Genomic DNA, 14,201 nt, shown 5'->3' on the forward strand with positions numbered 1-14,201 from the left:
CCAGATTAGGAGTCTACCGCTCTTAACCACTACACCATGCTGGCTCTCTTTAATGAGACAAGTTTTGAACAGCCATTCTTATCAAACACTGAAGGCTCCAGTTCCCCCTGCCCCTCTGAAATGGCTGGCCTCTGTCAGAAAGAAGATGATAGATCAGTGCACAGTATATCTGCAACCAGAGGACCAGCCTTTTCAAGAGAAAGAGCAGCAACCAGCCAGGTATATAAAAGTGCAGTACGCTCAAAACAATTTAAATAAGAACTCCACAGAACTGAACATCACCTTGACAAAAGTCACTTTATAGATTGGTTTTGGATATCTAAAAATAGAACTATTTTACACAAATGAAGAATTTCATGAATCACACTATTTCATGAGTCATGGTTCTTATTTACAGTAGGCCTATATCCATAAGAGTTCTCACACCCCATTACAATTTTACAATGTTGAAGTTCAGTTGTAAACTTCTGCGAGTGTTTCCTCCTAAAGTTTCGACAGGAAGCAATCAAACATAGCTGATTTATTGCCACAGCTGTATACTGGCAGTGAGAAGTTTACACATAATAAAGATACACATTTTTTTAAAAAAAGTCTCATCAATAAAGTATTTTAAATACAGCACTAGCTGAAATCATGTAGATTTTTTTTTTTAGTTGCGTTCATTTCCTTTCTGTAAAACAACTTTATTTTCTTCTGTACTATCTAACTTTTTCATTGTTGCTTCTGTATTTTTCCTTTTCTGTAAGTTTCCAAGAACAATCCCTATGAAAAGTATGAGTCCTACTGTGCGGTTAGAAGAGAACTTTTTCCAGCAATCTTCAGGATTGTGAATATCCAAAGTGTATATCTGGAGAAGGAAGGGGGGTATCAATATTAGTGTGCCGTAATTCACACTTATAATTCGCCAAATCAATGCCCTTTACTCAGTTCCCTCTTCTTACGATAACTTTCTTGCTTCCAAGTTTTTTCGTGGACTGCCATAAATTCACCTGCTTTGTACAAATGCTATACATGACTTTCTCCTCCCCAAGTTTTGCTGTGCTTCACCAACTTCTCTCTTCTAGATACCCCATGTTTTATTGTGTTACTATATTTTGCTGGAAGCTGCCCAAGGCGGCTGGGCCAACCCAGTCAGATGGGCAGCATATAAACAATACCGTATTGGTCTGAATATATGCCACACTCGAATATAAACCGCTCTTTTAAAATTGGAGGGGGAGGAGGAAAAAAGACAACACCCGAATATAAGCTTCTCCCTTAAAACTGGTGGGGGGGGGGATTTTGAAAGCACCCACCCAATGAAGCACAATCACACAACGAGGAAAAACACACACACACAAGGCTTGCCCAGGGAGGGTTGGGGGCGGGAATCAAAAGGGGGTCAACAAGCACCCGTCCCAAACAAGCACTCTTTCACCACTGAAGCCCATGTGGTCATCCGCTGCCAAATACAGTAACTGCTTTGTGGTGGCCTCCCCCCCTTCCCTCTGATGGCTTGGAGGAGGCTTGGGAACGGCAGGTGGGTGGTGCGCCAATGCCCCATGCTGCTTCCTGGGGGTGGGAGCTGTGCTGCTTTTCTTCACTTCCTCCTTCTTTCTGGCAGTTTGGGAGCCGAGGTCAGGATGGGTGCCGTTGTCCCGCACCCCCGAAGGCCCTTGTGGAGCCCTTGTGTCAGGAGCAATATCATAAGGTTGCGAATATAAGTCGCACTTTAACTTTTCATGGTCAGAATTTAGAAAAAAAGTGTGGCTTATATTTGGGTCAATACGGCATTATCGCCATCATCATCATCACCATCCCCTCCCTGTTAAAAACGTCATTGTATACCTAGAAAGGCAATAAATATTTTTAGTGGATACAAGACAGAGCAGGTGCTTCAGCAGGTTAGGAACTGAAGCCAAACTGATAAAGCATCCATCTGTTTCAAGCTTCCACATAAAGAGCAATACAATATGGGATCTAACCTGCTGTGCCAAGTGGATGCCTGCCACAGTCACAGCGACATAGTATGGAAAAGTCTGCTCACAATGCATTCCTGCTGCAGTAAGTCCCGAAAGCATGATGGTGCTGAAAGCACTGAGCCATGGCTTTGTGTTCTCATTGAACCGGAGTGCTGTAGATTTCACACCTATGGCGAGATCATCTCTTTTATCCTACAAGGGAAGGAGTTGTTAATGAAAAGACCAGTCACGTGGCATTTCATAGACTTAAGACAGGGAAGGATGGTGATTTTAGATGGAAGTGGTCTTTGTAAGAAGAGCCTGTGAGCATGTTGATCCTGGTTAGAGACCTAACCCAGCAATAAGAAGGCCAAAGAGTTGGAGAGAAAACACCAACCAAACCACAACCCCTTGGCACAAATGGGAAGGTGCTTATCAGTTGCTGAATCAGGTTCAAGGTTTTGAGGTTGATAATAAGAACTTTGGTCAAAGGTACTTAACAGTCCGCCTCCCCTCGTACAGACCAAGTTTCATGGCTGTCACTTGGTGATTGCACAGAAATGGACTTTATCAGTGGTACTTTATCCATCCTTTGGAATACCTTCCCCTGGATGGTTCATGTGGTAGAGAAAGTAGTCAGCTCTGAATGCCTCTTAAAGGTATATATGACTACGCAAAGTTTCCTGGAGTCTTATTCCTAATTCCCGAAACATTTTTCTTTGTGTGCACTGCTCAGTTTTATCCATGGCACAAAGTTTTACTCTCTTTTCATTTCGCTTTTAAACTGTTTTATTTAATTCTTGCTGTATTTTTAGAAGAATTTCTATTGATTTCCCTCAATTTGATGGAGAGAGAGATGTTAACCCACACATTTTGAACCAAAAAAGACACAAGTGCAGAGGAAAAGGATATATGAGAAAGCTAGAACATGAGCCACTACCAAGTAGTTAAGAGCATGAGCTACAAATTAAGGTGTTCCCCATTCAAAGCTCAGTACTTGCTGAGCAGCCTTATGCAAGTAGCTCTCTCTCAACCTTAGCCTCTCATAGGCAATATGGAAATAATAATAATACAAGACTAACTTATTTTATCAATGTTGCTGAAGATAAATGCACCTGAAGCCTTGGTGTTATTATTTTTGGATATTCTGATCATTTTTGGATATTCTGATTAATCATTCCTAAACTGTGGAATAAGCAGCTAGCCATTATGAAAACCAAAAACAAGCATGTAAATTTATAAGCAAATATTCCAAACATCCATGGACACTGAAATTGTTCATTTTGTTCATTTACAACCTGCTTTTGTACCCCAACAGGGTTGATAAGGGCAGGTCACAATAACCTTCATAAAAACATCAACAATGAGAACAAAGAAACTATAAACAAATAAGGAGTCATTCAAACAAGCATGCAGTTTAAAACCTGCTTTGATATCCATCACCCCATAATAGTGCAATCCATCAGCACCAGTCCCTAATTTCCAAATCCTCCTTAATAAGGAATAGGAAGGCTATATACCTGATGAGCATAAATAGTGTCGTACATTAATGTCCAGAAAACTCCTGATAAATACAGGGGCAAGCAAACTGACCAGTCACAAGAGCCTTGGACAGCTGACCACCCAAGTAAGGCTCCCCAGTTGAAGGTCAGGCCTGAAAGAGATATGACAAAAACTAAAACAAAGAGTCTCAAACGCAGCAATAGTCTCTATTTTTCAGAAATATCTTGCATGTTCATTTGCAATGAGATTGAACATTCTTGTGAAGCACCCTGAAAGGACTTCGTTTTCAGAATGATTCAACACTCGGCCAAACAGTTTTATTTTACTTACAAAAGTATTTCTACATTGTCAATTCATACAATGTAACATGGTGATGTACAGCAACGTACAGTGGTACCTCGGGTTACATATGCTTCAGGTTACATACGCTTCGGGTTACAGACTCCGCTAACCCAGAAATAGTACCTCGGGTTAAGAACTTTGCTTCAGGATGAGAGCAGAAATCGTGCGATGGCGCGGCGGCAGCGGGAGGCCCCATTAGCTAAAGTGGTGCTTCAGGTTAAGAGCAGTTTCATGTTAAGAACAGAACTCCGGAACGAATTAAGTACTTAACCCGAGGTACCACTGCATACAATAACATATAAAATGCAATAAAAGCAGTACAAAGTCACCATGAAAATGACTGGCTGATCAAAAAGAAATAAAAATCCCAGAACAGTAGCCGTGTTAGTCTGGAGCAAGAAAAGAATAACAAGTTCTGTAGGCGACTTAAGAGAAACTGGCTGACTGCAGCTGGAGCATGAGCTTTGTTGGAAATGATTATGGCTTTGCCAAAATAAGCCTGCTAGCCCTAGCCTTATCTGTCATCAGAGTTTTCAACCCAAAGAGAGTCAATGCTAATGCAGGAGAGAAAACCAGGCACCGTCCCCTTGACCGTGTAAGATATGCATCGCCATCAACACTGAGAGAATGGGTGGGAACACGAACCTGCCAGAAATGTGGCACATTCTTGTGGGTTCTTCAGCCCACCCAGGCTAGTACCATAGGCTCTGATCTCCTCCTTACAAAGAGTAGACAAAGACAGATTTCAAGCGAAATGGATTGGTTTTGTTTATCTCTGCTTTGTTGTGGAGGAATAAGAGTACAGGGTTTTCCATGTTTCCAGCACAAGATTATATTTTCGTACAGAATACACTGACTTGGCAGGAAGAAAGGGACTCCAGTTCAAAAACAGATTAAACAATGAGACTCTGTGAAAGAATAGTAGTATTTCTTTTATTGTATTCTACGGAAGTGAGTCAGGCAGTTCCCAAGGAAAAAAAGTATCGCTTAAAGTCTGCCCGTCCCATTGGTCAACACTGTTTTTATTCATGGCAGAAAGCTAATCTCATTCCATCTGTTCTATTCACTGTTAGTGGCCACACAAAAAGGAGGGCAGGGTGGTTATGCAGCACTGGAAATTTTGGCAATGACACCTGGCTCATTATACAAGCCATAACGATGGAAAAATTGCACTTGCCAAACACTCCCTCTTCCAGAGAGACAGGAGTCCTGCCTTCACTTGCATCTGATCAACCTGCTGGCATAATGTTTATTAAAAGACATATGCAGGGAATATAAATGAAATGGGGGGAGGGAACTGTGATAGAACATTGAATAGATTAGAAAAATGAAATCCTATACATGTCTACTCAGAAGTAAGTATGATAGGCTTCCATGGGCTTTACTCCCAGAAAAGTGTATAAAGTACTGCAGCCTTAAGTTCAGCATCTTACCCAAAGACATTAGCTGGGTTTTGGAAAAATTAAAAGACATTAGCTGGGCAAGAAGACTCGGGCTCAAAGTATATATTGAATTTATTGAACGCTGCATAACCTGAGAATACCTCGTAACAAAAGGCGCCACAGTATTTCTTCCAGCTGTTATTTATATATCATTAAGATTTATAGACTGCCACTCAAGCATATTATCAGCTTTAGAATAAAATATTTTAAACTACATAAACATAAGGTAAAACACATCTAGGGCTACATAAGGTAAAACACATCTAGGGCTACAGGCCTATCCTCACTTACCTGGGAGAAAGTCCCATTGAATTAAATTGGTCTTACAGTGGTACCTCGGATTAAGTACTTAATTCGTTCCGGAGGTCCGTTCTTAACCTGAAACTGTTCTTAACCTGAAGCACCACTTTAGCTAATGGGGCCTCCTGCGGCTGCCGCACCACCGGAGAACGATTTCTGTTCTTATCCTAAAGCAAAGTTCTTAACCTGAGGTAATATTTCTGGGTTAGCGGAGTCTGTAACCTGAAGCGTATGCAACCTGAAGCATATGTAACCCGAGGTACCACTGTACTTCTAAGCAGACAGTGTTAGGATTCTGCTGCTAGTCATACATAGAATAGACCTTCTGATATCAATGGACTTAAGTCAGTCAACTTAAGACTTCAGGGGGTTCACTGCAAGTATGACTTGGTTAGAGGCAACTAAAATGCCAGCATAAAACAGATTAAAATAAAATAAAAAGCTTCAGAAAAGAAAAAAGGTATTTGCCTGGCTCCAGAAAAACATTGGACTGGGCACCAGGAAAACTTTTTGGGGTAGAGCATTCTAAGGCCAGGGCATCAACATTGCAAAAGCTCCTCCCTGGTAGACCCCTGATAAATCAGGCAGCAGGAAAACCCCAGAGAAGGGATTCTGAGGAGGATCTCAAATGCCAAGATTCACATAACTCCTCTTGTAGTTCTGGGAGCCAAGACATCCTTCAAACCTCTGTTTCTTAAACAGTATTTCGCCAACCCGCAATACTGTGCGGCAAACTGCCTTTGAATGACCAGAATTTCATAGTGACCTGCTGTTCAAATTAAAAATAATTCAGAAATCCAACTGGATGTGCCTTACAAGTTTGGCATGCCTCACTAGTTCCTTTGTTTCCAGCCCTTTAAATCAAATGCCAGTAAAGAAATTAAGAAGGGAAATAATTAAAATGATATTGATTCACATTGCAGCTTCCCATCTTTCCAGTGTTCATTTGAAACATCTGAACTCTTTAGGTATTACTATCAAATTACCATACTGTTTTCACATGCTAGGTCAGATGGAGACTAATAACACGATACTCAGAAGCAAGCCCTTTTTAATTAAATAGGGCTTACTCACAGATAAGTGGAGCTAATACTTCAGCCTTAGTCGTGCTTAGAGTAGATCTACTGGAAGCAATGGGAGAAGTCAAACTAACTCAACTCCAATTACTTTCAGTAGGTCTATCTACTCAAAGCACAACTGGTTTCCACCCATTCATTTGAACTTTGCTAGCCAAACTAAACATGCAAATATTAGCTTCCCTCCTTACAAAAGACTCTCTCCACGTGTGGCTACCCAGACTTTTAAGATCTTACTTTGAGGTCCTTTCTGGAATGCTCCTATCAGGTGAACTGTGGTGGGAGGGAGCTGTTTTTGTAGTGGCTCCTCAGCTGTGGAATACTGCCCCCAGACCAGCTCACTTGGCACCTACTTTGATATCATTTTAGTGCAGAGACTTCAGCATTATATTTTTATCCCCACCAGGTTATGTTATACCGCTTTTATTGCAATAGCTGTTTTATATATATATATGTATTTTAATCATTTTGACATTCTGATTTTGTAAGCCACACTGAGAATGTCGTTAAAGGACTGAATATCAATACTTACATTATTATGAATAAAAAAAAAATTCCTTCCAGTAGCACCTTAGAGACCAACTAAGTTTGTTATTGGTATGAGCTTTCATGTGCATGCACACTTCTTCAGATTCCCTGCATGCACATGAAAGCTCATACCAATAACAAACTTAGTTGGTCTCTAAAGGGCTACTGGAAGGAATTTTTTAAAATTTATTTTGTTTCGACTACGGCAGACCAACATGGCTACCTACCTGTAACTATTATTATGAATGAAACTGTGTATTCACAATTGTTATAAACCAGTAAGAGCTAACAAACAAACAAAAACAAAGCTTGTTATTTGGCTAACGTTTAAGTATTGCCCATGGCCAAGTTTGTTTAAATCAGGTAATTCAGACTTTGAACACTTCAGAACTGGACAGAGAGCAGGGAAAAGTTATACAAGAGGCTGGTGCTCATTAACTCATGTTGCGATGAAGGAAAATGAAGAATGCTTGCTCAGAATAAATCTAGTCAAGTCTTGCAAAGAATACGATACACTGAACAGTCTGACCACAATCCAGTGTAGAGTTAAGCCAGTACAAACCCCATCTGAAAGAAAAAGCAACTTGTGAGCTCACCCAAGAACAGCTGTGGCCAGTATGTTATTCTCTTCATAAGTGGATAAGTCACCACAAGAGATAAAGAAGCAGCTCCCAGAGCAATACTGAAAAGGAAGTGGAAAGAGCATTAAGAAGTTGCATTTATATTCTACCCCAATCTACTTCTGTCATCGCAACAATTCACATTTGAAATACACTGAAGTCAGGATTAATTAAGGCCATAGCAATTCCCCTTCTCAATTAATGGTTCTAAAGAGAACATTTTCATTACTTACTTCTAGCCTCGTAACAACAGACGTCGTGAACCACACCTCTCCATTAAAAAAACTACTTTATCAATTATTATGTAACACTTTCTAACTTTATGTTAGAATGGCTCCAGAAAGCACATCCATGAAGGCAGCAAGAATATTATTGGCACAAAAATGGAAGCAAGAAGAATTACTGACGAAAGAAGAATGGAGGATGAAATTAATGGACTATGCAGAACTAGATAAACTAACAGGAAGGATTCGAAATCTGCGGGACCAGAAATTCACAGAAGACTGGTGTAAATTTACAGATTATTTGAAAAGTAATTGTGATGATCAGACTACGTTTGTAGGTTTGCAAGAAGTTTTGTAAGGTGAATTATTGGAACTATTGCAAAAATGGATAAAGGGGAAGATGGTTAGTTAAGATAATTAAAGGCAATATGAATTTAAGAAATGCATAAGAAGTGGTTAAAACGGTGGATCATCAGAGGTGCTGATGGAAGTCCAAAAAACGATTGTATAAGTGGTGAAGTTTTGTGGTATGTATTATAATTAATATGTTAAAATTAATAAAAATTATTATAAAAAAAGAAAAGAAAGCACATCCATGAAAGCAAGCTTTGTAAGAAATGGCTGAAGCAATCAACAGCTCCTGTCTAACTTACCTGTAATAATTTAAACATAATAGGATGCATAAAGCCAAGCTCAGCTGTCCTCCCAGAAAAACAAGGGACTGAAAATTTGAAATCTCTCCAGCGGCCAGTGGTCGGCTTGCTGTTCTTGTAACCTAAGCACAGAAGAGTATTTCAGTGATTGAATTATATACCGTATTTTTTGCTCTATAAGACTCACTTTTTCCCTCCTAAAAAGTAAGGGGAAATGTGTGTGCGTCTTATGGAGCGAATGCAGGCTGCGCAGCTATCCCAGAAGCCAGAACAGCAAGAGGGATTGCTGCTTTCACTGCGCAGCGATCCCTCTTGCTGTTCTGGCTTCTGAGATTCAGAATATTTTTTTCCTTGTTTTCCTCCTCCAAAAACTAGGTGCGCCTTGTGGTCTGGTGCGTCTTATAGAGCGAAAAATACGGTAATCATGTAGACATACCGTTCCCAAGCCAGAAAATTTAGGTTTTAGTCACGTACCATATTTAGTCATTGCCTTTGGTGCATGGCACCCTCCTATTCACCAGAGGGCGTGTATATGCCACGAAGGCCAGTGGGACTAAGTACCAGTGAACACAATGCGGTGAAGAAGCATCACAGAGCCACCATGGTGTGCTGTGCATGTTCACTCACACTGAACCTCAATCTACCTGGCGCATCTATCTGGCTGACACATTGCTGGTGATTTGCATTCACAACAGAGCAGAGACTGAGAGAGATTCTGGAGGTGAAGGCAATTTTTAGGTTTCTCTTCACAAGGGTGACATTAAGGGACGGTGCTTTCCAGTCTCAACAACTCAGACCGGCCCCTTAATTTGAGATGCACTTTCCTAACATATTTCAGTACAAAATCAGGTGCATCTTAGGTATTTAAAGCCTAGGAAGCCCGCATACAGTCTTCAATGAGCATATCTTGCGGGTGGGACTTGCTTTACAAAAAGGCAATTTATTTACTTAGCAAACATTATGAGCCTGCCTGCTCTTTTCAAGTCCTCTCTACCTTTTTGTCATAGTCTTGATCCCACATGTCATTGATTGTGCAGCCTGCTCCACGCATCAGGACTGCGCCAGCGCCAAAGAGTAACAGCATGTCCCAGGCTGGCAGACAACCTGGTTCTGCTGCAAGGGCTATACTCCAAGTGCAGGGTAAGTACAGCAGCCACGTCCCTAAAAATATAAATTAGGGAAGGAATTAGTGATAGATAAATATACTGTACATAGACTGTATGTTCCTTTTGATTGGTACTGACTCATCTGGGTGAATACAAAGCTTCTGAAAACAATAACTAGGACAAATAAAATATGCAAAAGAATATAAACATAAATTGCAATACTGAAAAACCCGTGACGAAATTTTAATCTCACAGGACACGCTACAGCTGACCTTAAGGTGGCCAAATGGGAACAGAGGAATTTTAAGGAGAGATTGCTACACAAAACCGATGAATTGCAATACATCAACAGGTTCAGTGCTGACACTTATAGAATTAACACTACATGTGTTAATTGACTTACTGTGCCAGGATGCCTGTGTTAGCAGCATGTTTGTTGTGTACAACCACAGCTAAAAATCTAACTACCACACTGGTACTTTTCTACATTTCATTTTCCTGACCTCATTGTTTACTATGTATGTACCTGCAACTTAGAACACTTTATGCATCTGATGAAGTGGGCTATGGTATGTGAAAGCTTAGACAAAATACTGTAAATGTCTTAGTCTTTAAGGTGTCACAAGGCTTTTGGGTTGGTTTTACTGCAAAAAGCTAGCACAGCTCCACTGCTGGAAATTGTAATCAAGTTGCAATCAATGCCTGGCAACCCCTGTAGATTATATTACTTAGAAGTGTTCCATGCAAATGACTCAGTTCAGAGCATAAAGGTAAAGGTAAAGGGACCCCTGACCATTAGGTCCAGTTGTGACCGACTCTGGGGTTGCGGCACTCATCTCGCTTTATTGGCCAAGGGAGCCGGCGGACAGCTTCCGGGTCATGTGGCCAGCATGACTAATCCGCTTCTGGCGAACCAGAGCAGCACACGGAAACGCCGTTTACCTTCCCGCCAGAGCGGTACCTATTTATCTACTTGCACTCTGACGTGCTTTAAAACTGCTAGGTTGGCAGGGGGACCGAGCAACGGGAGCTCACCCCGTCGTGGGGATTCAAATCGCCAACCTCCTGATCGGCAAGTCCTAGGCTCTGTGGTTTAACCCACAGCACTACCTGCGTCCCTGTTCAGAGCATAAGGAACTCCTTAAATACACATCTCTTATCATGACAAACCATCCTCATTCGTCTTAGCAGAGGAGCAGCTTCTTCCATGCATTGCTTTTGTGGGCATGTGCAGAACTGCCACTTTCGTTGAAGTAAACCTGGAAGCTTTTGAAGGCAGGATAGCTCTGCATTTTCATTGAAGGAAATTTCAACAACTTATGGAATTGCAGGATTGAAGAGATTACTTCTGCATTCTGTTTCTTTGTTCTGAAGGTTACATTCCCACATTTTTATAACATAATTTAGAGGTTTCACACCAAATCCAGACCCCCCTGAGCATTGTCATCTAGCTAGGGATGAACAAATCTATTTGCCATCAATGGCCCTTTAGAATTGTTGTTGTTGTTTACTTATAATTACCGTAAATTCCTATGTAATTATGGAAGCCTCATTCCTGACCACACATGATCACTGTGGAAATGCAAGAGGAAGTAAGGGGCACAGAACTGGGAAGTAAGGTATAAACAGCCTTATTATCTGCAAGGGCTGAGAGCAGATCTCATGCACCTTTCTTCTTGGTTTCCTGTGTTACAAATCGACAACAGTTGAATTTTCCCACAAAAAAGGAGTTATCTCTAAGGCTGTCAGCTAAATGGGGGGGGGGGGACCAAACTGCTCTTGTGCAAGATTTAACAGTGTCTTGATGTGCACAAATAAAACTTTAAAATCTCTCAACATGCAGATAGACATTAGCTACTGCTAACATCTATACATCAAGCTACTGTCAAAGGCAGAGGCGCAGCTTTTTCAAGCAGACAGTCCTAGATATACCTTCAAATCAGGTATATCTTTATGTATGGGGCATGTAAACATGTAACTAAAGAGAATCACAAACAGGGACATTTTAAATATGGATGGGCAATCAAGCAGAGTAGAAATTATATTTGCCAAAAAAAGACACACGCATTTAAGTTCTTACACTTCTCTCAGGCCTGTAATTAAAGCAACAAGGGGAGAACCGACAGGTTCAATCGAAAAACTGCTGCGCTAGTCACAGTTCACTTAAATGCAATGTTAAGAGAGGAGTGAGTTTGTATCTGCTGTCTCCCTGTCCCACTTACCACTTCATTTGGTAGTGTAAAAGAACATGTGCAGTTTGTAGGCATACGAACATACAGGGCAGTCAGCAGGCACAATCCGACTCCCTCTTGCATGTTCAGATTAACATATAAATGTCCCTATCAGCAGAGAGGTAGAAAGCTGCCTTTTACCAAGTAAGGCCATTGGTGAATTGAGCAGTAGCTCCCCAGTGTTTCAGACACAAGCCTTTCACAGCTTTATTTGGAGACACCAAGGACTGAACCTGGAAACTTAGGCATGCAAAACATGGTGCTCTATCCCTGAGCTACTACTGTACAGTCCTTGCCCGTTGCTGATTCCTAACCTTCCCTAACGCGAATCACGTGGCCACTCCGCTTACAAGAGAAGCAAGCGATCAAGATTCATTCACAAAGAGTAGAGCTCAACCTTGCAGTATAACTTGCAAGATAATAGCTGTGATAATTCTCCCAAAGCCGTTTACCCAGAGAGGAGGTTAGATAGGGGACTGCAGCAAGAAGAACCTCCTTTGCAAAACAACAGGATCCACGCCCCTTGCAAAGATGCGCAGCCCAGCGCAATCCTGACCATGTTTGCTCAGAAGGAAGCCCCTCTAAGTGCAACTGAATATACTCTCATATAAACATGCCTTCACATTCTGCTTATATGCAGAATTCTGCTTATATGCAGAATTTTGCAAAAGGCTGGGCTGGATGAATCCCAAGCTGGAATTAAGATTGCCGGAAATATCAACAACCTCAGATATGCAGATGACACAACCTTGATGGCAGGAAGTGAGGAGGAATTAAAGAACCTTTTCATGAGGGTGAAAGAGGAGAGCGCAAAATATGGTCTGAAGCTCAACATAAAAAAAACGAAGATCCTGGCCCATCACCTCTTGGCAAATAGAAGGGGAAGAAATGGAGGCAGTGAGAGATTTTACTTTCTTGGGCTCCATGATCACTGCAGATGGTGACAGCAGTCACGAAATTAAAAGACGCCTGATTCTTGGGAGAAAAGCAATGACAAACCTAGACAGCATCTTAAAAAGCAGAGACATCACCTTGCCGACAAAGGTCCGTATAGTTAAAGCTATGGTTTTCCCAGTAGTGATGTATGGAAGTGAGAGCTGGACCATAAAGAAGGCTGATCGCCGAAGAATTGATGCTTTTGAATTATGGTGCTGGAGGAGACTCTGCAAGAAGATCAAACCTCTCCATTCTGAAGGAAATCAGCCCCGAGTGCTCACTGGAAGGACAGATCCTGAAGCTGAGGCTCCAAGACTTTGGCCACCTCATGAGAAGAGAAGACTCCCTGTAAAGGACCCTGATGTTGGGAAAGATTGAGGGCACAAGAAGAAGGGGACGACAGAGGACAAGATGGCTACAGCGTTCTCAAAGCTACAAACATGAGTCTGACCAAACTGCGGGAGGCAGTGGAAGACAGGAGTGCCTGGCGTGCTCTGGTCCATGGGGTCACGAAGAGTCAGACACGACTAAACGTCGTGCCTTCATCCGGATAGCAACAGGTCCCCCTCCTAGACACGTTTGCACTTGACAGAAAGTGAACCCAGCCAAGTTCAACAGGGTCAGGATCGGCCAATCAAAAGCGCCCCGCGAATTCCCTCCCTCTTCAAAACAAAAACAAAAGAGAGGAGCAGACTAAGAGGCTGCCCGATGATTGACAAGCAGACTCACCAATAGGCTTGTCCAGCCTCATGAGGCGCAGGTAGGGCTGAGCCGGCTCGGGCGCCGCTCGCACCAAACCCGCCGCCGATAAAGTCCCGAGGGGCCGCGTCTTCTGCCCGAGCGGCCTGGGAGGCTCATGGCTCCAAGTACAGCTAGCTAAGACGCGGAATGGGGAGAAGGGCCGCCTGAGGCAAAGCGGCCCGGCTAGGCGAGAGAGTAACCGCGCGGCGGACATAGCGACTCCGCCTCCGCCTGACGTCGCTGTGACGTACCGTTTCCATAGAGATAAGGACCCGAAGCATACCACGGAGGTGCCGGGGGATAGAGCGCCAACACGCTCGGATGCTTTCCGTTTCAGCTCACGTTGTGCGTCACTTCCTGTTGCGGTTGGCCGTCGCAGAGATAAGAAACGATAGAATAGCCCATCCGGGTGTCTGGGATGGGAAATTCCAGGTTCAGAATCGGAGTACTATTACACCTATTGCAATCGATCTAGTGCACGTGTGACTAGGCAGCCACGTGTCTCCTCATCTACACACACGAGTCAACACCAAAGACAGAAGTTCCTGATGTGTGTGTG

General features: G+C 42.4%; 1 protein-coding gene across 1 annotated transcript; it reads right to left on the bottom strand.

Annotated features, from left to right (window-relative positions):
- Positions 1 to 278: 278 nt before the first annotated feature.
- Positions 279 to 13,887, bottom strand: COQ2 (coenzyme Q2, polyprenyltransferase). The gene is made up of 7 exons (XM_028743868.2): positions 13,631 to 13,887; positions 9,623 to 9,789; positions 8,629 to 8,750; positions 7,728 to 7,813; positions 3,461 to 3,594; positions 1,965 to 2,153; positions 279 to 847 (listed from the first exon to the last, which is right to left on the bottom strand). The coding sequence occupies exons 1-7, from the start codon at positions 13,854 to 13,856 to the stop codon at positions 650 to 652; spliced, it is 1,122 nt and encodes a 373-aa protein (XP_028599701.2). The 5' UTR covers positions 13,857 to 13,887; the 3' UTR covers positions 279 to 649.
- Positions 13,888 to 14,201: the final 314 nt, after the last annotated feature.

The sequence above is a fragment of the Podarcis muralis genome, chromosome 9 (genome assembly GCF_964188315.1).
Source record: "Podarcis muralis chromosome 9, rPodMur119.hap1.1, whole genome shotgun sequence".
NCBI lineage: Eukaryota > Metazoa > Chordata > Lepidosauria > Squamata > Lacertidae > Podarcis > Podarcis muralis.